Raw genomic sequence first — 24,675 nt, 5'->3', positions numbered from 1 at the left:
CAATTGTCACCCTGAGAATTGTTTTCCTTCTCTTTTACCAACCTCCATGGAAATCAAATACACCAGGAATTTAAAGCATAATATTGCTGATTTTTACAGCAGATTTTCCAAGAAAACTCTCCAATAATTGGCACTCTTATAATTGTTTTCCCTCTCTTTTACCAACCTCCATGGAAATCAAACACACCAGGAATTTAAAGTGCAAATTTAGGAATTTACACTTGAATAAACCCAGGAATTTAGGGTGCAAAAATCTGATTTTTACACCAGATTTTCCAAAACAAATCACCACCATTCCTGCTGTTGATGTTCCTCTGGAACACCCAATATCCACCCAACAGCTGGGATGGATCCCCCACCTGGATCCCATTGGATCTTGCCCACCGCGCAGACTCTGAAGGTGAACCCGGCTTGTGGAGGGTCTGGGGGTGTGGAGGGGACAGGTGTGGTGGGCAGGGACTCACCTGTGGCCGGGGGTGGCCTGTGACCAGGCAGGTGAGCTCCAGGGTCTCTCCCTCGCGGATGGTGTAGACGCGCTCGGAGTAGCGCTCCTCCTCGATGTTGCAGGCCAGGCCCGAGTGCACGATCCGCACCGTGGGGGGGGCTGCAAGGCCAGCAGAGAAACGGGATCAGAAACACATGGATCATCAAATCATGGGATGTTCCAACTTGGAAGAATCCCACAAAAATCACATCCAACTCTTAAGGGAATCAAACGCGACCTTGGCATTCTCAACTCCAAGATCCAATGAACTGAGCCATCTCAGACCACTGAGCCTGGCCATGAGCTGGGGGGCTGCAAAGCCAGTAGAGAAATGGGATGAGAATCACATAGATCATGGGATTATTGGATGTTTTGGGTTGGAAAAAATCCACAAGGATCAAGTCCAGCTCTTAAGGAAATCCAATGTGACCTTGGCATTCTCAGGTCCATGATCCAACCAACCAAGCCCATCCCAGACCACTCCACTCCTGAACATGGCTATGAGCTGGGGGTGCTGCAGTGCGAGCAGAGAAACAGCATCAGAACGACATGGATCACCAAATTACGGGATGTTTCAAGTTGGAGGAATCCCACAAGGATCAAGCCCAGACCTCAAGGAAATCAAACACAACCTTGGTATTCTCAACTCCAAGATCCAACAAACCAAGCCCATCCCAGACCACTCCACCCCTGGGGCTGACCCTGAAGCAGGGGGCTGCAAGGCTAGCAGAGAAATGGGATGAGAACCACATGGATCACAGGATTACAGGATGTTCTGAGCTGGAAAAGCCACAAGGATTGAGTCCAGCTCTTAAGGGAACTGAACCTACCTCGGCATTTTCAGCTCCGTGATCCAGCCGACCAAGTCCATCCCAGGCCACCCCAGCCCTGGAACCAGCACTCAGCATCTCCCCCACACAGTTACTCACTGTTTACTCAGCACATACTCATCACCACAAGAGATTTCCATGGTTTTTATTAATCCTTGTCAATCCCCTGGATGAAACCTTCAGCACCCCCCACTTGCATTCCAATTTTTTTGTTTCCATTTCCAAAATGAACTTGGCATTATTGTTTTTATTCTATATCTTCCTAAATGCATTATCACACTCGTTATGCAAATGAAAAGACTTAATTAAAGCAGGAAAATTAAGCAGGGGAAACAGTGGCACTGATGCTGCTGCTTCCTTTCCAAATCCCGTCAGCGGGATCAGAATTTGGAGCAGGAGTTAAGTTCAGGCAGAACCTTGCTTTAATTTCCTTGTTGGTACAACCTGTAGTACAGGAATTACTCAGATTTACACGTCGTAAGTGTAAGGAATGCACGACATTCCTGTTATTACACCTGCATAAATCCCAGCTCCATTTCCACAAGACTCCAAAGTACATTCCACGATTTCGCTTCTGAACCGTGAAATTCACAGCTATGACAATTTCCAGGGAGTGGATCAATAGGAGAAGAAACTGATTTACTGACCCTAATAAAAGCACAGAAACTAAAGGGCACAAAGGATAAAATTGAATTCTGTGGGATTTAAACACCTGGAATTCCATCCTTTCTGTTTATCCATGTGATGCCATTGAGCTCCCAGCCCCATTTCCCATGGAAGAGCCTCAAAGCTTCTCCCCAGGCCCTTTGCAGCAACTGGATCCCCTTCCCAGGGCTGCATTGCAGGGAAAGCGCTGCACATCACACCAGCCCTGCTTCTCTGATCATTCTGCAATTCCTCTGCTAGGATCCACATGGAATTCCTGGGATGCAGGGCTCTGGCATCCCTTCAGACCCCCTCTCACCGTGGCATTCCTGGTCCAGCCCACACACAGCTCCCTGTGGACATAGCCCATCATGGGATCCTGATCTGAAGGCCTGGGATTGATCCAAACCTGCCAAGAATTCCAGTTTCTGAGTCTGGCTCTCCACAGCCTGGAGAAAATGAGGCTTGAGCCAAGGAGGCAGAAGAGGCAGAGGAGGAGCAGGGAATGGATGTTTCCTCCATAGAAACATGGAATGGTTTGGGTTGGAAGGACCTTAAATCCCATCTGATTCCAACCAGCACATTCCCAGCACATTCCACTGTCATAGGCTGCTCCAAACCCCATCCAACCCTGCCTTGGACACTCCCAGGGGTTCAGGGACAGCCACAACTTCTCTGGGAATTCCATTCCAGAGTCTCCCCACCCTCCCAGCCAGGAATTCCTTCCCAATGTCCCTTCCAGCCCCACACTCAGTTTGAAGCCATCATTCCAGCAAAGCCTCCAGCAAGCTCTGCTCTTCCAGCCACCACATCCCATGTTCCAAAGCCCCAGGAACTTTCCCTCCTCGCTTTTCCAGAAGGTTTAGCAAAGACCAACACAGCCCTGCTCCAGCCAAAAGTGGTCCCAATTACTCCAAGTCCAACACAATGATGGAATAAAGGTGCTTGGAGCAGCCTGGGATAGTGGAAGGTGTCCCAGCCCTTGGCAGAGGTGGAACTGGGTTTAAGATCCATTCCAATCCAAACCCCTCTGGGATTCCATGATTCCCTCGTCCCATAGATGCAGGGGGATCTTCCCATGAAGCTCCTGGAATGTCCTTGGTTAGGAACCAGGGCCATGTGTCACACTCTAACCTGGAAACAATCCGTGAATTCCTGACTATGATTGTTTTTCCAAGTAGAACAGCAGCACCAACACTCAGTGTGCTGATTTTTCCCTGGAATTCCTAGGAATGCTGATCCCCCTCCACACTCCTCAGGAGTTCAGCATCCCAAGGACATGGAATGTGCTCTTTGCTCTGCCATTTCCAGGGCTCTGAGTCACCACTGGGACTTCCATCATCTCCCATACCACGGATTCCAAAATGCAGGAATGCTGAAGCAGAGCCACGGAGCAGAAAGGTAAGCGAGGGTTCAGCACGGCTCATCAAACTTGGGACCAAATTAGAGCAGTCAGCAGCAATATTCCAACATCCTTTTAAATCCATATTCCATTAATATTCCATTCTTATTCATGTTATATTCATCTAACTCCAAATCACAGCTGAAGTGTCCTTCATTTTAGTGGCTGTGCCACTCTCCTGAATCCATTAAATTTGGGAAGGAGCAGGAAAGGGAAAATGCCCCCCTGGGTGTTGTTATCTCCAAGGAAAACACTGCTTTGAGAGGAGATCAAACCAATCAAGGGAAATAGCAAATATTCCTCTTCCAGTAAGTGAAAAATCTTATGGTTCAGGAGACATCCCATAATTATGAAATGTCACCTCCCTATTTCCTGCAGGAATATTCATCCCAGCTCCTTCTGAAAGCTACCTCCAGGGATTCTATCATTAAAACAATATCAGCTTAGTATTGATTTTGCTTGTGACATTTGAGGAATATTTGGCTGGGGATTGCACATGGAAAACGCTGCGTGGATCCTTCCCTGTGCCATTCCCAGCAAGGCACAACCAGGAGCAAGGAAAGGTTCTCCAAGGAAAAGGTAAAACAACAAATCCAAGCACAACCCCCTCATTCTGATGCAGGAGTTGTGTGATCCCGCAAGATTCCCTCTTTCCACGAGAAATGGAAAGGTTCTCCTTTCTGTGTCTCCTTTCTTGGCTGTTGTTTTCCACCAGTTCCAAGTTTAGGTGGGATACTGGGAAGAAATTCCTGGCTGGGAGGGTGGGGAGGCCCTGGAAGTGATTTCCCAGAGAAGAAGTGATCCAAAGTTCTGACCCAAAGGAATTCCAATGGAATTTGGGTGTTTTCTCAGCTTGGAAATTCCTCACTGGAGTCACACTGGGAGGCTTGAGGATGATCTGGTGGTCCCTGAGCTGAGCTGTTAGACTGGGAATGGTTGGGAATTTCCTCTGCTCCAGGTCCTCATGCTGATTTTTTTTTTTAATTGAAAATGTTATCAGGATCCTTTGAGAAAAGTGGGAATGACGTGGTGTTTTGGATTGGCAAAATGGTGGGAAGTTTGAGAGGACTTTGGGATTCATTTCAGCTGGAATGAGAAGAGTAGTTGGGAGATGGAAATTCGTGGAGCTGGGAATGGGAATGATTCCATGGAGAGGGACTTGGGGACAAGGGGTGGAAGGACAGGGCCCAGGGAATGGTTCCCACTACCAGAGGACAAGCAGAAATGGGATATTGGGAAGGAATTCCTGGCTGGGAGGAGCTGGAATGGATTTCCCAGAAGAGCTGTGGCTGCTCCTGGATCTCTGGAATTGTCCAAGGTGAGATTGGAACAACCTGGGATAGGGAAGGTGTGGATTCCAGGGGTGGAACTGGATGGGCTTTAAGGTTCCTTCCATCCCAAAACATTCCAGGATTTCGTTCCAGGATCCCTTGGCACAGCTCTTTCCTGGTTAAAAGTTTTCCACACACAGAGATTTGGTCGAGTCCTTGTTGGAAAATAGGGAATTAAACTCTGACCAACATCAGAACTCGGATCCTGGAATGGATTCCCTTAATCTGAACAGTACCAAGATCTTCCTGATTCATGGAATGTGTAGGATTCCTTAAAACTTAATTAAAATGAGAAATTTCCTTTTTTTTTTTTTTTTTGGAAATAGGAGATCCATGATGGACCTGCTAGAAAATGCAGGATGGATTTGCCACGAATCAAATCCCTCTCCCCTCCTGCAGCCTTGAGCTTTCCCCTTGAAAATTAATTAGCAGGAGTGAAGCCCCTGTGAGTTTTGTGCAGTTCTGCAGCAGAACAAGGAGGAAATAATGTGATTTTCTGAAGAAAAAGGAGATTTAAAGTAATTGCAGGCACTTGCTACTCTCAGAATTCACTTTTCCCATATTTTCCCAGCTCTTAATTCTCCTAAACTGCAAATGGAATGACCAGGAATCTCTGAGGTATTGCCATGGGAATGCACTGCCTTCATCAATGCAGAATTTGGAGCATTTTACTGCAGCTAATTTGGGATTTGGGGCTATTTTTCCAGCTGGAGGTGAGGCCCAGTCCACAAATAAATGGAATATTGAAACAGGTATTTTTTTATTTCTTCCCTAAGTGAGTTTTTCTTTGGGGAAATTCAAATGCTACACAAGTAGCTTCAATTAAACAAATATTCCATTTATGGAGAAATCTTTCATTTTGGCTCCAAGCTGAGCCAAATCCCAGGTGCCTGAGAGGAAACTTCCAGGTGTGATGCTGACCAGATTTCAGACCAGTTGTGTCATTCCTGGATCATTCCATATAATTCCTAAATATTTCTCACCTGCTTTCACCTGATACCCACGGGAATATTTATTGGGCACTTTTCTCTGAGCTGATCCTGGGCCAAACTTCCCCATCAAACAGGACAAAGTCACCTTTTATCCCATTGGGGCTGATTTTTCCATGTTGCTCAATATTCCTGCCTATCCTGGTGTTTGTGGAGCTCCATGATTGATGGCACTGCCATCCCAAGGCTCACAGATAATCAAATCCCACTGCTGCTTCCCAACACTGCTGCCACAAAATTAGGCCTGACCTAATTTTGACGCTACAAAGCTTAGCAGTGCTGGGTATATTGGGTTTGGGCTGTCCTAATGCTGTTTCTCCAGGAACAGACAGATTTATGGCTTTTTTCCCACCCTTTACAACTCCTCTCACTGCTGGTTATTGTTCCTGCTGCTGGGCAGGTGTAAAAACTGCTGGAGTTCAGAGAGGGATCAGAAAAAGGCCAGGAGAGCTCCTCAGACATGGATTTGGGCTAAGAATATAAAACCATGGAATGGTTCTCAAGGGAAACTTGAAGATTATCCCATCCCACCCTTGTACTCCAGTCACTGATTCTGAGTGTGGGAGTAAATGCAATCCTTCCTGCACAGTGATCCCAGAAATTCCCAATATTTCAGGACTTTTCTAATGTTTCAGGCCATGCCTGGGGCAGTTTCTGGTCGTTCCCTGGTGCTGGGAGTTCATGGATGTGCCTCGTTCTGTGTGACTTTCAGACTCTGGGTGATTGGGAGAATCCATTGACTGGGAAAATCCATTGATTGGGAAAATCCACTGATCCTTTTCCATCTGGGCATATGCCCAAAGAATCATGGAATGGTTTGGGTTGGAATGAGACTTAAATCCCAGCCAGTGCCACCCCTGCCATGGCAGGGACACCTCCCACTGTCCCAGGGTGCCCCAATGTCCAGCCTGGCCTTGGGCACTGCCAGGGATCCAGGGGCAGCCACAGCTGCTCTGGCAATCCCAGCCCAGCCAGGAATTCCCAATTCCCAATCTCCTACCCATCCCTGCCCTCTGGCACTGGGAGCCATTCCCTGGCTCCTGTCCCTCCATCCCTTGTCCCCAGTCCCTCTGCAGCTCATTTCCTTTGGAAGCACTGGGATCCTGAAGTTCTCCATGCCTGGGAAATCACCAGTCTCCCACTCAGACTGGGGCTGTCTCACCCTCAGTTCATTGCAGGAGCACAAGTAAAGAATATCCTCTGCAAAACCAATTTTTTAGGGAAGTCAGAGAAGGAAACATTTCCTAAAACCACGGGAATTTGGTTTCTAGCTTGCTGTAATGATTCAACACCTCCCTACTCACTTTTCATCAGCTTTAATTTGTCCTTAATTGTTTATCCTGTGGCCCAAAGCAAGCCTGCTGACATTCCAGTTCCTTCATGCCCTGGAACCGTCCAGGTTGGAAAAACCCTCAGATCCCATCAAACCCAACCATTCCCAGCACTACCAAGGCCACCACTGCTCCATGTCCCCAAGTGCCACATCCACAGGGATTTAAATCCCTCCAGGAATGGGGACTCCACCCCTACCCTGGGCATCTGTGCCAGGGCTGGACAACCCTTTCCATGAAAAAATTCCTACAAATATCCAAATTAAACCTCCCCTGGCACAGCTTGAGGTCATTTCCTCTTGTCCTATTGCTTGTTCCTTGAAAGAAGCCACCAATCCCCACTGGGGTAAAATCCCATTTTAGGAAGTTGTGGGAGAAAATCAAACATCAGGAACCCCTTTTCCTGCTCCACACTCATTCCCTGTGGGAATGCTGCCTCTTTTTCCTCCAGCTGAGCCCCAGACACGTCCTTGCAAGGCCAATTCCTGCCATTTCCACAGGAGCAAAGGTCTCCCAAAGATTCGTGTGTCCCTGCCCAGACAGACAATTAGGGATAATTCCCTCTGTGCTACTGCAGGGATTTATTTCCTGATTTAACTCCTGCTCTTTCTTTCTCTCATCGAGTTCAGCTCCAGGTGAAGAGCTGCTCTTCTCCGTGCCTGGTGCCACAAATGGATTTATGGATTTTGGGTGCCACGGTTTTTCACCCAAAAGAAATCCAGGGATAATGTGGGTATCCTCACTTCCACCATGTGTGGGACACTCTTGGCCAATAACCTTGGAATTAAAAATTTAATTACCTGGAGCATCAGCACTGAGAAAATATCCCTCTGGTCTGGGAATTCCAGGCAGGGTTTCAGAGGAATTTTAGGATTTTTGTGCTGTTTTTAAGTGAGAATAAAGTCGCTGAGAGATGCTGCCTTGCAATTTTTATTTCTGCTTGAAAGCCTGAAACTGTGATTTCTTTCAGCTTTTTGTGCTTAAATAACAACCTGGGAAATTGGTGCTTTTGAATTTCCCAGCCCCTTATTCCAGCATTTCCAGAGAATGACACTTGGTTAACTCACAACATTCCGGGTTGATCTGTCCCTCACACCCAACAAAAAAAGGGCATTTTCCATTTTCCCCCAACTGATTAAGGGGGAATTACAGAGATGAGCACAGAGGGAACCCTTCCCACACTCCACTCCCTCCCTGAAGTGCTCCTGAAGCCGTTGGCATCCCACAGATTGCCGGCAGTGGGATCAAGGAATCTGCTAAAATAAGGAATTGTCAACAAGGGAGGCCTTAATTGCAGCAACACTTTGTTGTTCCTGGCATCACAAAACTGACAACGGTGCCAGACCCTTTTCAGCACCATCACAGGCTGGCAGCAAACACATCTCACTTATTTGGGAGCGCACAAAAATGTGGAGTTTCCCCCCACTGGAAAAGACAGAGAGGGGTGAAAATCACGCATGTTAAAAATCACCTTGTCAAAACAACTCCTGAATTCTAAAAGATTCACACAGGTTGGTAAAATTCCTTTTAGAAATGCATTTTTAACTAATTTATTTTTTAATTTTAAATGTAATTTTTAACAATTTTTTTTTTCCTTTGCAGGAAGTGCTGGTGGAGCAGTTCCTGGCAGGCAACAGCGAGGACATGGATTTATCCTGAAGGAAAAAGCACGTACATAAAATGAAGATGAGAGGAAACGCTCTCAAGATGTGCCAGAGGAGATTTGGGTGGGATATTGGGAATGAATTCCTGGCTGAGAGGGTGGGGAGGGGCTGGGCTGGAATTGCCAGAGCAGCTGTGGCTGCCCCTGGATCCCTGGAAGGGCCCAAGGCCAGATTGGACGTTGGGGCTAGGAGCAGCCTGGGACAGTGGAAGCTCAAAAAATTCTCTGGGATTATCCTCTAAATCCAATCATATCCCCACTCAGCATGAGTTCAAGACAGATATTCATGGAATCATGGAAGCATTACGGTGTGAAAAGTTCATCCAACCATTCTCCAGCACAGCCAAGGCCACCACTGCCCCGTGTCCCCAGGTGCCACATCCACATAGATTTGAAATCCCGCCAGGCATGGGGACTCTACCCTGTACCTGTGCCTGGGCTGGACAACAAATTTAGGTAAGAAATTTTCCCAAATATCCAATCTAAACATCACAGAATCCCTGAGGCTGGAAAAGAGGTCCAAGATCAGAGTCCCAGCTGTGCCCAATGCCCACCTTGTCCCCAGCCCAGAGCTCTCAGTGCCACCTCCAGGGATGGGCACTGCAACCCTCCCTGGGCAGTGCCAAGGCCTGAGCCCCTTTCCATGGGGAAATTCCTGCTGTGCCCACCCTGAGCTGCCCTGGCCCAGCCTGAGGCCGCTCCCTCTGCTCCTGTCCCTGTTCCCTGGAGCAGAGCCCGACCCCCCCGGCTGTCCCCTGTCACCATCATATTTTCTTAAAAATCCTCTGTGCCCAGGATTTTCTCCTGGGAAACTGAGAAGCCTCAGAGAAAAATGAAAACAATAATTATGTCATTTGCTTCTCCTGTGTTTTGCTGCTTTGGGATGTGTTTGGAGATTGTTTATCCAACAAGTCAATTGGTTTTACTTATTGGCAATGATGGCCAAGCTGCGTCGGACTCTGAAGAGAGAGTCACAAGTTTTCATTAGTATCTTTCTAGTCTTGTCTGCATCCTTTCTTTATTCTTTAGTATAGTTTAGTATAGTTTTAGTTTAGCATTCTTTAATATAGTATAGATCATAAAATAATAAATTAGCCTTCTAAAAACATGGAGTCAGATCCATCATTCCTCCCTTCATTGGGTGACCTCAGAAAATACCACAGCCCCCTCCTGGCAGGAGCTGTGCAGAGCCACAAGTGCCCCCTGAGCCTCCTTTGCTCCAGGCTGAGCCCCTGCGCAGCTCCTCAGGGATTCTGCAGCCCCTGCCCAGCTCCTCAGTGATTCTGCAGCCCCTGCCCAGCTCCTCAGGGATTCTGCAGCCCCTGCCCAGCTCCCTCAGGGATTCTGCAGCCCCTGCCCAGCTCCTCAGGGATTCTGCAGCCCCTGCCCAGCTCCCTCAGGGATTCTGCAGCCCCTGCCCAGCTCCCTCAGCCTTTCCTCCCATCTTTCACCCTCACCAGCCCAGGAAAAGCCCTAAAAATAAAATTTCTGAGGCTGTCCCAAAGCAGGAGGAAGTGCTGCAGGTGCTACAAACCCCCCTATGCAAATTCCAGCAAATCACCCTGAGAAAAACCAGTCCTGGTTTCAGCTCCAGAACAAAAATTCCACTGACTATGGAATGTATACCAGTTTAATCTGCTGCCTGAAAAATGCACAGTTTAATATTAAAGAGGAAATTTAAAACACTGAACAGTTCCACGAATGCAAATCAAGAAGGAAATGCCACTTTGGAATGTTAAATGAAAATAAGCAGCTTTTTAAACAACGATTTGCAGTTCTTGGGAGCCAGCACAGATCTGTCCCGAGCAAAATAAGGAAAACAAATCTCTTTTCAGGGAATAAAATGATTTCTTGAATTAAAGCCGTGTTTGCTGTACTTCAATGTCTCACACCTCGTTCTCACACCTTTGTTGTCAAACACGGGTGGAGAAGGAGCAGCTGAATGACTGGAATGGATTCCCTTTCTAAAGCTGGGAATTTATTACATGGATTTTGTGTTTTCCAGGCTGCATCAACATTTATTTCTGGGAATGGATCTTAAAGCTTATCCCATTCCACTTGCAATGACACTTCCCACTGTCCCAGGCTGCTCCAAGCCCCAATGTCCAACCTGGCCTTGGGACTTCCAGGGATCCAGGGGCAGCCACAGCTTCCCTGGGAATTCCACCTGAGGGTTTTACCACCCTCCCAGCCAGGAATTCCTTCCCAAAATCCCATATAACCCTTCCTTCCACTTCAGCTCCAAATGTGCTGCATCAGGGCTACCACAAAGTGCTTTAAGTGCCACATCTGGCATTTAAAATGTCATTCCAAGATATTCCAACCACTGGAAAATCTGATTTGCCTTAAAAACTCCCATTTCCTTCAGGCCCTGGCATCGGGAAAAGAACTGAGGGCTCTGTCAGCCCTGAATCTTTTCCTCCTGTGGAAAAATTCTGGAGCACCAAGCTGGGAATGCCTGAGAGCTTTTTAAGGGAAATTCCACATTTTCACAGCATCAATCATCCCATTCCCAAATTCTGGGCCAACTCAAGGTAGATAACCAGATGTTTTCCTTCATTTTAGTAAATCCCAGGCTGTGCTGGGCCAGAAAACAGCAGCAGAGGAGCTGAGGGGACAGACATCTTGAGGGGTCCTTGCTGCTTCCATGATTTCTGTGCCAACTTCCCCACAACCAAGAGCAGAGCATTGGATCAACCCCTCCAGGCTGCTGGGAAGAATTCCACCAGGAATTATGGAGAGGTTTAGCCCAGTTTCCAGGGAAATGCTGTGGTTGATCCAAGCTCTCCTGGCACTGGGAATTCATAACAGCTCTCAGTCCATCCCTGCCCTCTCCCTTTCCCAGTTCTTCGATGGATACCAGCTCCCATGGCAATATTTCTCCTGGATCACTCCTTTGTGTCCAACCATTGGAAATGGAAACAATTCCACGACATTTGTGGGGCTGAGCAATTATTGAGGCTCCTCCATATTGAAGAATATCAATGTTCATTAGGAATTGGACTGACACAGAGTCCAGCAGAAGCATAAATTATCTCCCTATGGATCTGATTCCTTGGGAATCCAAACTAACAGCTCGGTATTGATGTGAACAACTCCAGAGCCTTTCACTCCTCAGCATTCCATGATTTGCTTGGACAGGCATCAATGAGCTATCAACAAATCAATAAAAATTAATGAGGAGAATTAATAAACTCCCACCTGGGTACTCAGACACTGTCAGGTCAGGTGTTATTGTTTATATGATTTTCTAGCCCTTTTCCAAAGGCTCCAATCCTATTAACAGAGGGCAATTAGTCATTAACTTCCATTAGGGAGTCGCTCCCTCCGTGCAAAATTTGTGGGAGTGGGAAAAGGATCTCACATTTACCAAAATTCATCACCCAGCTCTGACAGCAGCAGCAATCCCACACCTGATCCCTGTCCAGCAGCAGTGGCTTCCCAAGGGCTGGGAATGGTGGAGAGGAGCTGCCAGCTCCTCATGTGTGGCATTTGCTGGGTCCCCAGGACGAAGGAGGAACTGAGAATCTGACTCCATGTTCTTAGAAGATTAATAAATAATAAATAATAAATAATAAATAATAAATAATAAACTATATAATTATTCTAAGAAGAATAATAAACAACTTAAGAATATTATATTATATTATATTGTATTATATTATATTATATCATTACATTACGCTATACTAAAACTATATACTAAAGAATAGAGAGAGGAGACTTACAAAAGGTTTAACAAGATACTAATTAAAACCTTGTGACTAATTAAAACCTCGTGACTCTCTCTTCCAGGGTCCCAACACAGCCTGACCATGATTGGTCATTAAATTAAAACAATTCACATGTTGGATAAACAATCTCCAAACACATTCCAAAGCAGCAGAACGCAGGAGAAGCAAAACAGATAATTATTGTTTTCATTTCTCTCTGAGGCTTCTCAGCTTCCCAGGAGAAAATTCCTGGGCAAAGAGGATTTTTCAGAAAATATGACTGTGACACTCATGGATATGCCCATGGATGCAAGGGAAATGTTATCCACAATATCTCAGCTTTTCCAGAAAAATCTCTGCTCTGCCGGAATCACCAGCTCAGCACGTTCATAAAACATTAGCACCAAGATTTGAGAATACAAAGAAGGAGGTAAGGGGAAAAAAGAGTGTATTCCTTCCATCTTTCCCTATAATCATCAAAACCCTCTGGCATGGAGAATACAGGGATTTGCTGGATGGGATTTTCTAATCCTCAGTTTCCAACAAGGAACCCCACATCCTCAGTGTCCATTAAGGAATTCCTCAACTCCCAACAAGGAGCCAAGGCAGTGGATGAAGGCCCAAAGGGGGATTCTCCTTCATGCCTGGCTGCTTTTGGACCTCCCAGCAGCTCCACTCTTCTCCAGGGCTTCTGTCCTTTGGTCATTTCAGACCCCAAACTTCCCTTGTCCTTCCATGTGGGAACAAATCCATTCAAAAACAGCAGGGAAAAGAAGTGGCAGAAAGAAGAAAAAACCCAAAAAACACTGTTGCAAAATATTCTTTCTCATCATAAAATCACAGAATCATTAAAGCAGGAAAAGACCAGAAGACTCCAGCACCACCACTGGGGTCACCACTCATCCAAGTTCTCAGCTGCCACATCCACAGGTTCTCCTTGGACACCTCCAGGGATGGGCACTCCAACCCTCCCTGGGCAGCTGTGCCAGGGTTTGACCACATTTTCCATGGAGAAATTTTACCAAAATCCACCCTGATCCTCCTTTGCTCCAGGCTGAGCCCCTGCCCAGCTCCCTCAGGGATTCTCCATCCCCTTTCCAGCTCCCTCAGCCTCTCCTGGTGCTCCAGGCCCTTCCCAGCTCCATTCTCTTCTAAAAACCTCAAGTTCTGAACTTAATTTTAAATCTCAAACATGGTGATTAACCTTTGGATTTGTCAGATTGCTGATTTGTTTTAAATCAGCTTTGGGAATGATCTCAAAATGTTTTTCATTTTTTAATTGGAATTGAGAACACTTCCAGCAGATGAGTAATGAGGAAGTGGCATCTGCCTGCCTGGAATTCTCACTGAGGAACAGGGATACAGCAAGTCCCCTCAGAGGACAGCAGAATTAGATTCCAGCCCTTTCCAGATCTCCATCCCAAATTAGATTCCTGCCTTTTCCAGATCTCCATCCTGAATTAGATTCCTGCCTTTTCCAGATCTCCATCCTGATAACTGATTTTTCCACCAAAATAAAGAAGAAATCCCTTTGTATTTTTCTATCAACACAGGTATCACCACCAGGAAATAATTTGCAGTCATTTCCACATAGAGCAGATCCTGGTGGCACTCAGGGTATTCCCAATCCCATTTCCCTCCATAAATCCATCCCAAAATATTTTTCCAAGGCCTTGGCTTGGTGAGTTTAATGGGGGTTTTTTTTTGCATTTTTCCCCAGGCAATGGGGTTTTTTTGCATTTTTCCCCAGGCAAAACAACAAATTCCTGGTACAGATCCAACTTCAAGGCCCAGGCAAGGGAAGAACTTCACACAAGGAAGATGAAGCCACAGAGGATTAAATGTTTAAGGCTGAGCTTTGGGACAGGATCCTACATTGGAGGAATCCAGCAGCATCCAAGAACTTCTATTTCCAGGAGCTGTCAATCCTTCTACTGATCTCAGCAAAGAAAATACTTGAGGAAAACCAGATAAAAATGGGAAGGGTGGAAAGAAGATGCCTTCAAAATGCAGAGATTATGGCTTTAAACACATTCCTAATTAATGGATCATAAGCTGTCCTTAATACATCCCTCAGCACAGCAAACTCTGTCAGATTCCATGGACTCCTGGAATTGGAAATTAATTGGAAGGGCTAAAGATAGCGATGAAGAATGAAAAATACTCACAGATGCTTTCAAACGTCCTTAATCAAAATAATGATTGCATAAATCCTTCGTGCAAGCTCAGAAAAAATAAAATATTGCTACCTAATATCCTCCTCATTATCTGGGCCCCAAAGTGTTTGATAGCTTTAAATTAGAGCCGATTTCAGAAGTGTCTGTTGAATATTAAAAACAAGATCCAAAAGGTTTAACATCTCTCCACACATCCATGGGAGAATCCATCCACTCCGAGCAGGATGTGGGCGAAAAATCAAGGTTTAAGCTCTTGCTCAAAGCTTTGATCAAACCACATTAAACTGCAGGCAAAAAATCAGACATCAAAGGCAGCTTTAACTCCCCTCTGTGCGAGTGGTGGCACTTGGGGACATCCCAGGACCCGCCAGCTCCAGCTGGGCCAAGGTTGGACACTGGGCTTGGAGCAGTCTGGGACAATGGTGTGTCGCTGCTCATGGAAGGGGGTGGCACTGGGTGGGATTTAAGGTCTCTTCCCATCCAAACCAAACTCTGGGATTTCCCAAAGGTTGGAACTGGCCCAGGGACCCCAGGCTGGCAGCATCCATGGGCTGGGTTGCTCCTCATCGGGAGAAGTCACCCAGAGGAGAATCAGCACCGTGGCAGGACTTATTCTGGATTTATTCCAGGTTTTGTTCCCTCTGGAGCAACAACAAGAATTCCTCTGAGGATGAACAAGCTGGGATGGGTTCTGGATGCAAAATATGGGAATGGGATGCATTAAAAACAGAATCATGGAATGGTTTGAGCTGGAAAGGACCTTAAATGCCACACAGGGCCACCCCTGCCATGGCAGTGACACCTCCCACTGTCCCAGGGTGTCCCAATGTCCAACCTGGCCTTGGGCACTGCCAGGGATCCAGGGGCAGCCTCAGCTGCTCTGGGAATTCTGTGCCAGGGCCTGCCCACCCTCTCAGAAATTCCTGGGATGCTCAGAGGATGAAATCAGCCCCTTCCCGGGGACTACTGGAGTTTGCTCTGGAGCTTCACAGGGCCCATGAGTCCAACCTGGGCCAGTCCAACTCCTCTGCGTACTGGCTGGGAGAATGGACACAACTGAGTGCCACCTCCAGGAATTCCTGGGACACCTCCAGGGATGGGCACTGCAACCCTCCCTGGGCAGTGCCAAGGCCTGAGCCCCCTTTCCATGGGGAAATTCCTGCTGGGCCCACCCTGAGCTGCCCTGGCCCAGCCTGAGGCCGTTCCCTCTGCTCCTGTCCCTGTTCCCTGGAGCAGAGCCCGACCCCCCCGGCTGTGCCCTCCTGGCAGGAGCTGTGCAGAGCCACAAGGGCCCCTGAGCCTCCTTTGCTCCTGTCACATCTGACAGCAGCTCCTGCAGACAGCCAGGCTTTGTTCCACTCCACATCCATCCCTCCAAAGGAATTCTCTTTCCATGGGCTTTCACCTGAGGCATTTTGTCCTGGGTTTTGGGTGTTTGCAGACAGCATCGATTTTCCAGACAAGGCTGAACAAGTTTGGATGATGGAGAAATGCGATCCCAACATGCTTCTGCCTGAGTTCCTTCCCAGAAGGAAAAGCTGCCTGCCATTTACAATAGAGATGCTGATCAGAAAGCTCTCCCAAAACAGATCCATGAAGGACAAAACTGAGACAGGGAGGGTTAGGGTGGATATCCGGGAAAGGTTCCACTATTCCAGAGGGAGCTGGCACTGCCCAGGCTCCCCAGGGATTGGGCACAGCCCAAGGCTGCCAGAGCTCCAGGACCTGCCAGGGATGCCCAGGGTGGGATTGTTGGGGGTCTGGGCAGGGACAGGGCTGGGATGATCCCTGTGGGTCCCTTCCAGCTCAGGACATTGTGGATTCCATTATTCTATTCTTGAACAGATGAGGGGATGCCGGGATGATATCCCAGGACAGGCGATTTGCCCATCCCTTCTGCCACATTCTATGGGCTTCCATCCACACATCCAGGACAGGATCTTCCCAAAGGATGCTCCACCCTCCACCCACAAGCCTCCCCATGTCCCCTGAGGGAGAAGGATTTGGGACAACACTCAACAAAGAGGTAAAAGATTCCTTCAAATCTGCCAGAGGAATAAAAGTTTTTCAGAAGAATCCAGACCTCCATGGGAGAGGCTGAGGGTTATTTTCCACGAGCACAGCATGTTCAGGGCTGGATCCTGCTTTTCTGGGAATGTGCCTCATGATTTCAGGCAGAGCTAGACCCAGATTTCCATGGCACTGCTCAGTTCCCATGGAATGTGCAAACCCAGTGCCAACCTCCAGCCTGGGATGTTCTCCCACTCCTGATTTTCCTGCCTCTGGATGCATTGAGGCCAAAGAATCATGGAATCATTTAGGCTGGAAAAGCCTCTGAGATCATCAAGCGCAAGCATTCCCCAGCACTGCCAAGGCCACCACTGTTCCACGTCCCCAAGGGCCACATCCATGGATTTCAAACCTCTCCAGGAAGGGGAAATCCAATAGAAACCCAACAGAAACCAAATTCTGCATAAGACACAAGCCTAGAGTCCTTCAGGACTAGAATTACAAATATCAGGAGTTAGTAAAGAAAACGCTTGGAATACTCAAATCCAGTGTGTCCATGTCTATCACTGCCAGCAGAAACCCAGACTCTCTTTCCTTCCAAATAACCAACCCAGGGATGTTTTCCATCCTCTCATCCGTCACCCTGCCCCGCTGCTTGGGGAGCCTGCACTTCACCTGACCCTGCTTCCCAACAATTCCCTTCCACATCCATCCAGATCCCAACTTTCCTGCTTCCCAGGAGCATTTCAGTCACTGGAATGTGGGATATTGAAGGTTTCTCTTCCATCTAAACAAGGGAAGAGCAATTCCTGATCCAATTGTTCTGGAACCTTCTTCTGTCCCCTTTTTCCCTAGTCCACAGAAGCTGCCCTGGATCCCTGGAAGGGCCCAAGGCCATGTTGGATTGGATTTGGAGCAACCTGGGACAGTGGAAGGTGTCCCTGCCATGGCAGGGAGTGGGACTGGATGCGATTTAAGATCCCTTCCAACCCAAACCATTCTGGAATTCTCTTCCAGCTCAGACACCTGAATATTCACTCTCACATTGAAACCTACTCAACTTACCCCCTTAAAAACACAGATCCAAAAATCTGAGTGCTAAAAGGGCCAGCAAACCCATATTTTACCACAGGATGCATTAGGATGTTCATCATTAGGGATGTAAGATCACTCCAGAAGGATTTCTGCCCAGATCCTTCGGTGTGGGCTGGAGCCAAATGGCACAAAACCCTTTTGGAGCTGCACAGCATCAGCCTGTTAATGTTTTTGAGAATGACTTCAGCAAGTTTTTGAAGGGAACAACTTTCTGTGTCTGCCAAGTGATTGCTACCTCCACCAGCTCGGCCTACACTCAGTGGCAGAACTTCCTCTAAAAACCACCAATCCATTTCAGAATGGTTTGGCTTGGAAAGGGCTTTGAGGATCATCTCATTCCAACAACTCCATGGGCAGGGATGCCTTGAACTAGAGCAGAAGGATGTCAAAATAATAAAAAAATAAATAATTCAGGGCTGCAGATCAACAAATATTTAAATTATTTAGACAGGTGTCACTATAGGACACAAAAAAAACCAAGCCACAACGCTGTTCTCAAGGTGAAGAAAAAGGGAAGTTTATTTTCTGACTCCAACATTTATAGATTTCCAAAAGTGACAGTGGATTGGAGGGTGACGGTGCCACCTCTCCAATGACACTGGTCAAACCAACAGGCCGTCAAATTTCTCCTCCTCCATAAAGGAATGCAAAACAATGAGTTATTTACAGAAAGTGTGTGAGAAAGTTCACTACAAGAATGTCCACATCAGAAGGCTTAGAAAATCTTAAAGAACCAGGGTGACAGGGAAAAGGGAAGCCTTGAACTTGAGTGCTGCTCCAAACTCACATTCCAGAGCCTGGGAGCTTCCCACTCTGCTGCTCTGCCCATGGAGTCAAGTTCTGAGGAAGGTAATTATGAGTCAATAATAATATCACACAGTTCGTTAGGGATACAAACCCTAATGAGTGCTAATTAAGGAAGCAGCCATAACACAACAATTACTGACACACAGGGCATGGCTGAGCACTGCCCACACTCAGCACAGCAGGGCACACGTTCCTGGGAACTTGTCCATGAACCCATGGAAAAGCAGCTCTCGGATAAGGGAATGAGAGAGCTCCCAACTCCCTTCTGTCAGGATCCAGGAACACAAATGGGAGTGGCTGAAATCATCTCCTCCAAATGCTCAAGGAGAAATGAATCACCAAAATGAATCTTTAAATAAATCCCAATAAACAAACTTGTGCTGACCCCAAGCTGTTTACACACAATTAATGAGCAATCAGGGGAAAAAAAATAAATAAAAGCAAGCAGAACATCTCTCATTAACTTCAACAGGCTCTAGACTGGAGAATGAGTTGAGAATTCCAATGTTAACTGAATCCCAAAATCCCTGGAATATTTAGGTTGGAAAAGAGCTCCAGGATCAACCTGTGCCCGATCCCCACTTGTCCCCAGCTCAGAGCTCTGAGTGCCACCTCCAGGAATTCCTTGGACACATCCAATGATGGGCACTCTAAATCAGAGGACAGATATTCATGGAATCATGGGATCATGAAGGTTGGAAAAGACCCCAACCATTCAACCATCCTGCCAAGGATGGTTCATCCAACCATTCCCAGCCCTGCCAAGGCCACCACTGCTCCGTGTCCCCAGGTGCCACATCCACATGGATTTGAAATCCCTCCAGGGCTGTACCCTGTACCTGTACCACGGCTGAACAACAAATTTAGGGAGAGAATTTTCCCAAATGTCCAATCTAAACATCACAGAATCCCTGAGGTTGGAAAAGAGCTCCAAGATCAGACTCCCAGCTGTGCTCAATGCCCACCTTATGCCCAGCCCAGAGCTCTCAGTGCCACCTCCAGGGGACACCTGCAGGGATGGGCACTGCAACCCTCCCTGGGCAGCCCCAAGGCCTGAGCCCCCTTTCCATGGGGAAATTCCTGCTGTGCCCACCCTGAGCTGCCCTGGCCCAGCCTGAGGCCGCTCCCTCTGCTCCTGTCCCTGTTCCCTGGAGCAGAGCCCGACCCCCCCGGCTGTGCCCTCCTGGCAGGAGCTGTGCAGAGCCACAAGGGCCCCTGAGCCTCCTTTGCTCCAGGCTGAGCCCCTGCCCAGCTCCTCAGGGATTCTGCAGCCCCTGCCCAGCTCCTCAGGGATTCTGCAGCCCCTGCCCAGCTCCTCAGGGGTTCTGCAGCCCCTGCCCAGCTCCATCCCCTTCCCTGGACACGCTCCAGCCCCTCCCTGTCATGAGGACCCAGAACTGGACACAGCCCTCGAGGTGTGACCTCACCAGGACAAAAGTGAATTCCTCACCCAACTGCATCCACGCTTTTAGACAACACCTGATGATTCTCTATCGTAACCCTGCCACCAAAAATCTTGGAAAGTTAATTATTTTCAGACAAACCCATCACTCCCAACATGAAGATAAATGCTGGGATGCTTCCAGAAAATAAAATTGACATAGCAAATTGTACAAATTATGATGTTTCTTAAAATTTGGAAATTTCTTTTTAATCAAATATAGACATCTAGACTCAAAATATAATTTTTTTCCAAAATAAGAAATTTGTTTTCACTGATTTGCAAAATTCTTCCAAACAAAATTTCAAAGTTCAATAATATTATTAATAATTACCAGAAATGTTCCTCATTGGTAGAGCTCCCAAAGCAAAAGTAAAACAGGAGTAAGATTTCTGACTCCAATCAATGCAGGAGATGTATCCCCAAAGGAATTCCCTGTGCTTTATCCCAGCTATATCCAACTGGTAGGACACAGGGAATGGCTCCCAGTGCCAGAGGGCAGGGATGGGTGGGAGATTGGGAATTGGGAATTCCTGGCTGGGCTGGAATTGCCAGAGCAGCTGTGGCTGCCCCTGGATCCCTGGCAGTGCCCAAGGCCAGGCTGGAGAGGCTTGGAGCAGCCTGGGACAATGAGAGGTGTCCTTCATGGAAAAGGGGTGGAATGGGATGGGATTTAAGGCCCCTCCCAACACAAACCATTCCATGATTCCATTAAATTACCTCAGGATAAAAGTGAAAATGTTTCTACTCATCATCCAAGCTCCTGAATTATCCTGGCAAGAACAGGAACAGGCACGAGAGAGAAGGACAACAACCTCCAGCTCGGAATTTAATAAATTAATAAAATTAATTACCCGAGACAGCTGCCTGCAATAAAAACCATGGGAATTCACAACCACCATTCTGGCTCCATTTCTCCCCAACTTCTCCATCACTGGAGTCCTGCAAGGAGCCTCCCAGACACTGAACCTGCCAGGACCTGCCAGTTTTCCTGAAGGATTCATCTCCACCCTGGCACCTGCGGCGGCGCTTGGCTCACACTCCTTGGAGCCTCTCCCACTGTGCCTCCAGGTGACCCTAAATCACCTCTCCTCTTGTTGCTCCAGTGCTCCCATTATCCATCATGGCAATGGCGAGGGGTTTTGTCGCCCTTCCAAAGGTAATTGTTATTCCACGGGAAAATTTACATCCCTTTAAAGTCAGGGGATAATGGAAAAGCATCTCTGATCGTGCTCAGCTGGCAGGGGAGAGGGAAAACATCTCCTGACTTTTATAAATTGGCTTTCTTGATTTTTTTCCCCCCCTCACACAAATATCAAAGAGTAGCTTCCACCCCAATCCCAAATTCCAACCTTGTTGTCCCAGAGTTTAACCCTGATTCCACACATTCCACACAAAACACATCCCAAAACGCTGGAGGTGATTTATCCCGACAGCAGCACATTCCCATTGTTTTACTGAGGCATAAATCCCAATTAATCACCGAGATGTTTGTTTGGATGCTTGGGAATATCACACACAATTAATTTATCTGTAGGAATTACTGAGCAGGGCGCTCCGGGCATAAATCAGGAATAATTCCAGTGGTGTGACAAATGACCTCCCTTTTACCACACAGGGACAGGATAAAGACATAAACTCTCCATTTTTAATGAATTATTTACTCTTCCCAGGGCAACAAGTGGTGCACCTGGAATTGGGTTTGGTTGGAGCATCTGGAGGATGGATTTGGAAGCAACAATTATTGCTTACAATGGATAAAATATCAATAAATACAACGCCACAAGATTCAACATATATACAGAAATACAACAATTCCCAAGATCCAGACAAGCTGGAGAAAGGGCTCAGCACCAGCAAGGGAGACTCTGGTGTGAAAACTTCCACCCAGTGGCTCAGGATCATGGAATTCTGGGATGGTTTGGGTTGGAAGGGGCTTTAGGGATCATCACACCCCTGCCATGGCAGGGACACCTCCCAGGGTGCCCCAGTGTCCAGCCTGGTCTGGGCACTGCCAGGGATCCAGGGGCAGCCACAGCTGCTCTGGCAATTCCAGCCCAGCCAGCAATTCCCAATTCCCAATCTCCCATCCATCCCTGCCCTCTGGCACTGGCAGCCATTCCCTGGCTCCTGTCCCTCCATCCCTTGTCCCCAGCCCCTCTCCAGCTCTCCTGGAGCCCCTTCAGGCCCTGCCAGGGGCTCTGAGCTCTGCCTGGAGCCTTCTCCTCTCCAGGGGAACATTCCCAGCTCTCCCAGCCTGGCTCCAGAGCAGCTCTGTGGATTCCTCTGGATCATTCCAGACGCTCCTGGATGCTGGAGCCAGAGCTGGAGGCAGCTCTGCAGGAGGGGTCGCTTCCCTTCCAGGCAGGAAACCCAGGAGAGCAGATCCCTCTCTGAGGAAAAAAGCTGATCCCTGTTTTCCACCAGCACTTGGAGCAGCAGGTTTGACCTTGGAAAGCTTGGAAGCAACTCTATTCCTACTGAAAAACTCTTCCAAACCTTCTCCACCCTGTTTGGAGACTGGAAAAAAACCTTAGTGGTTCAAACCCAGAAATTTTCCTATATTTGTGCACAAATCCGAGCTCAGGCTTTTTATGGATAAATAATCCCTGGGTATTTATAGCATCCCTCACAGCCAAGAAATTTGGGAATTTTAATGGTTCTGCACCATCGGAAAATGGGATTTTAAAGCCACTCCCATTCCCACTGAATGCTCTGAGCCAGATTTGCCTGACAAAATCTAAATATTGACCCCTTTTAGTTGCTCCAGAGTCCAAAGTCATTGATACCTTAAATTTCATATCGCTATTTTCTGAAATTCCTCATTTCCTTAAAAAAATAAAATAATTATTGCAACCATTTATCCCAAGGGTGGGGGGGGGAACCTGTGGGCACCTTCCTGTTATTATTTAAATTACTTTAATATCAAATATTCCTGAGGTTGAACTCTACAGACAAAAACACCCTGGAGTTTCCAGGGAAAAAACAGCTTTATCAGGATTTACAAGATTATCACTTGTCTGTTGTTCCTCCCAGCTGTGTTCCATGTTATTCCTGATTTTCCCTCGAGGGCTGATGACATTCCGTGGTGGCTCCAAGGTACTTGAAAAGATAACACAGGAACAGAACACTGGAGCTCTAAAACTTGTAATTCCCCAGGGAGAAAAGTTCCATTCAGTTCATATAAATCGGGTTTTTTTGGCTTTTTTTTCCCTTATTTTTAATAAATCTCTGGATTCTCCGGCAAAAATAACACAGCAAGAAAATCCAGCAGATTTTGTTATTCCTGCTGCTCCTTTGAGGAGTTTTCTCCTTAAAAGCCAAGTCAGGCTCTGTTCTAATTCTTCCATGAGATCCATTTTGGAATGGGCAGGGGTGGAATCCCCCATTCCTGGAGGAATTTAAATCCCTGTGGATGTGGCACTTGGGGACACGGGGCTGTGGTGGGAATGGTTGGACTGGATGATCTCAGAGGGCTTTTCCAACCTCAACAATTCCATAATTCCCTTGGCATTTCCCATAATTCCCATCCTACACAAACCCTGTAAACCCAGGTTGCCCATGCCTGAAAATTCCATGATCGTGGAGTCAGACCAAGGAACATCCTCATGTCCTTAAATGAGAGAATTCCAGGATTATTGAGGTTGGAAAAGCTCTTCACGACCACCAAGTCCAAGCTATGCCCAATTCCCACTTTGTCACCCAACCACATCCAATCATTCCTTGGACACCAACAAGGATGAGGATCCACCCTTTCCAATCCCTGACAAATCCATTGAAAAATTCTTCCTGAGAACAAACTCCTCAGCAGCTCCCAAAAAGGACTGCAGGCATTTTGTCTTCTTCCCATCGCTGCATTTTTCCCATAATCACACAAAATCCTCCCAGGATCTGGAGCCCAGGACAATGGAGGGAGGACTTTGAATTGGGAATACCTGAGGTGAAATAATGACTCTGCCAGAACTGGGGAAAATTTAAGATCTGGATTAAATATCAGTGTTGGAAAAGGAATTTTCTCCTAATAAACCCCATCTTTTCCAATCAGCATTTGTGAGGGAGTCAGTGGGAAACAAAACATTTGAGCTATTAATGGTCTTTTCCAGGAGCTTTGGAATCATGGCAAATTAGCAGCTGGTATTTGGGATGATCCCAAAGACTTGGAGAGGGAAAAGAGGGGGTTTTTCACAGTTTGGTAAATATTGAGGTTCAGATTCCTACACAGGAGAGGGTAAACCACTCAAATCTGCTGGAATTCATCACCTTTTCCAATCAAATCTGGGATATCTCTATTCCCTAAATCCTCTGAGCCCACCAGAGCCACTGGACCAACAGGACGTGCACGATTAAGTACACACTGAAATCATAAATTACAGAATTCCCTGCTAATTAAACATCCCACATCCCTCAACAATTAATTACCAGAGGTTTCTCCTAATCCATCAGCACTCCAATGGAGTGAGACATCCCTGGAGCATCCCTCACCTGGAGTTATCCAGAATTCCAGAGATTTTCCTCATAAATAGAAGATGATGAGCAACCTGAGAAAATTCCCAGGTTTTTTTGTGGTGCTCCTGATCCAGCCTTGGCTGCCACCACGTTCCTAGGTTTCCCTGCCCCTTGCTATTAATTAGGTACTTAATTAGGATTTATCTTAATCAACAGATTATCTTAATATATTTTATATTTCTCTTCTCTTGGACAGCATCAAGAAAGGCTCCTGGAAAAAAAGGGATAGCTAAAAGAAAGGATGGCTAAAA

General features: G+C 47.0%; 1 protein-coding gene across 1 annotated transcript in view; it reads right to left on the bottom strand.

Annotated features, from left to right (window-relative positions):
• Nucleotides 1-24,675, bottom strand: part of MDGA2 (MAM domain containing glycosylphosphatidylinositol anchor 2) — a 216,407-nt gene that overhangs the window by 148,392 nt on the left and 43,340 nt on the right. Inside the window, exon 2 of the mRNA XM_054286873.1 lies at nt 465-604. Coding sequence (XP_054142848.1) covers nt 465-604 — 140 coding nt within the window. The remainder of the gene's footprint in view (nt 1-464; nt 605-24,675) is intronic.

This window comes from Melozone crissalis, unplaced genomic scaffold (assembly GCF_028551555.1).
Source record: "Melozone crissalis strain CALT ecotype California unplaced genomic scaffold, PUWL_Pcris_2 ptg000056l_1, whole genome shotgun sequence".
Lineage (NCBI taxonomy): Eukaryota > Metazoa > Chordata > Aves > Passeriformes > Passerellidae > Melozone > Melozone crissalis.
This window is presented reverse-complemented; position numbering and strand designations above follow the sequence as displayed.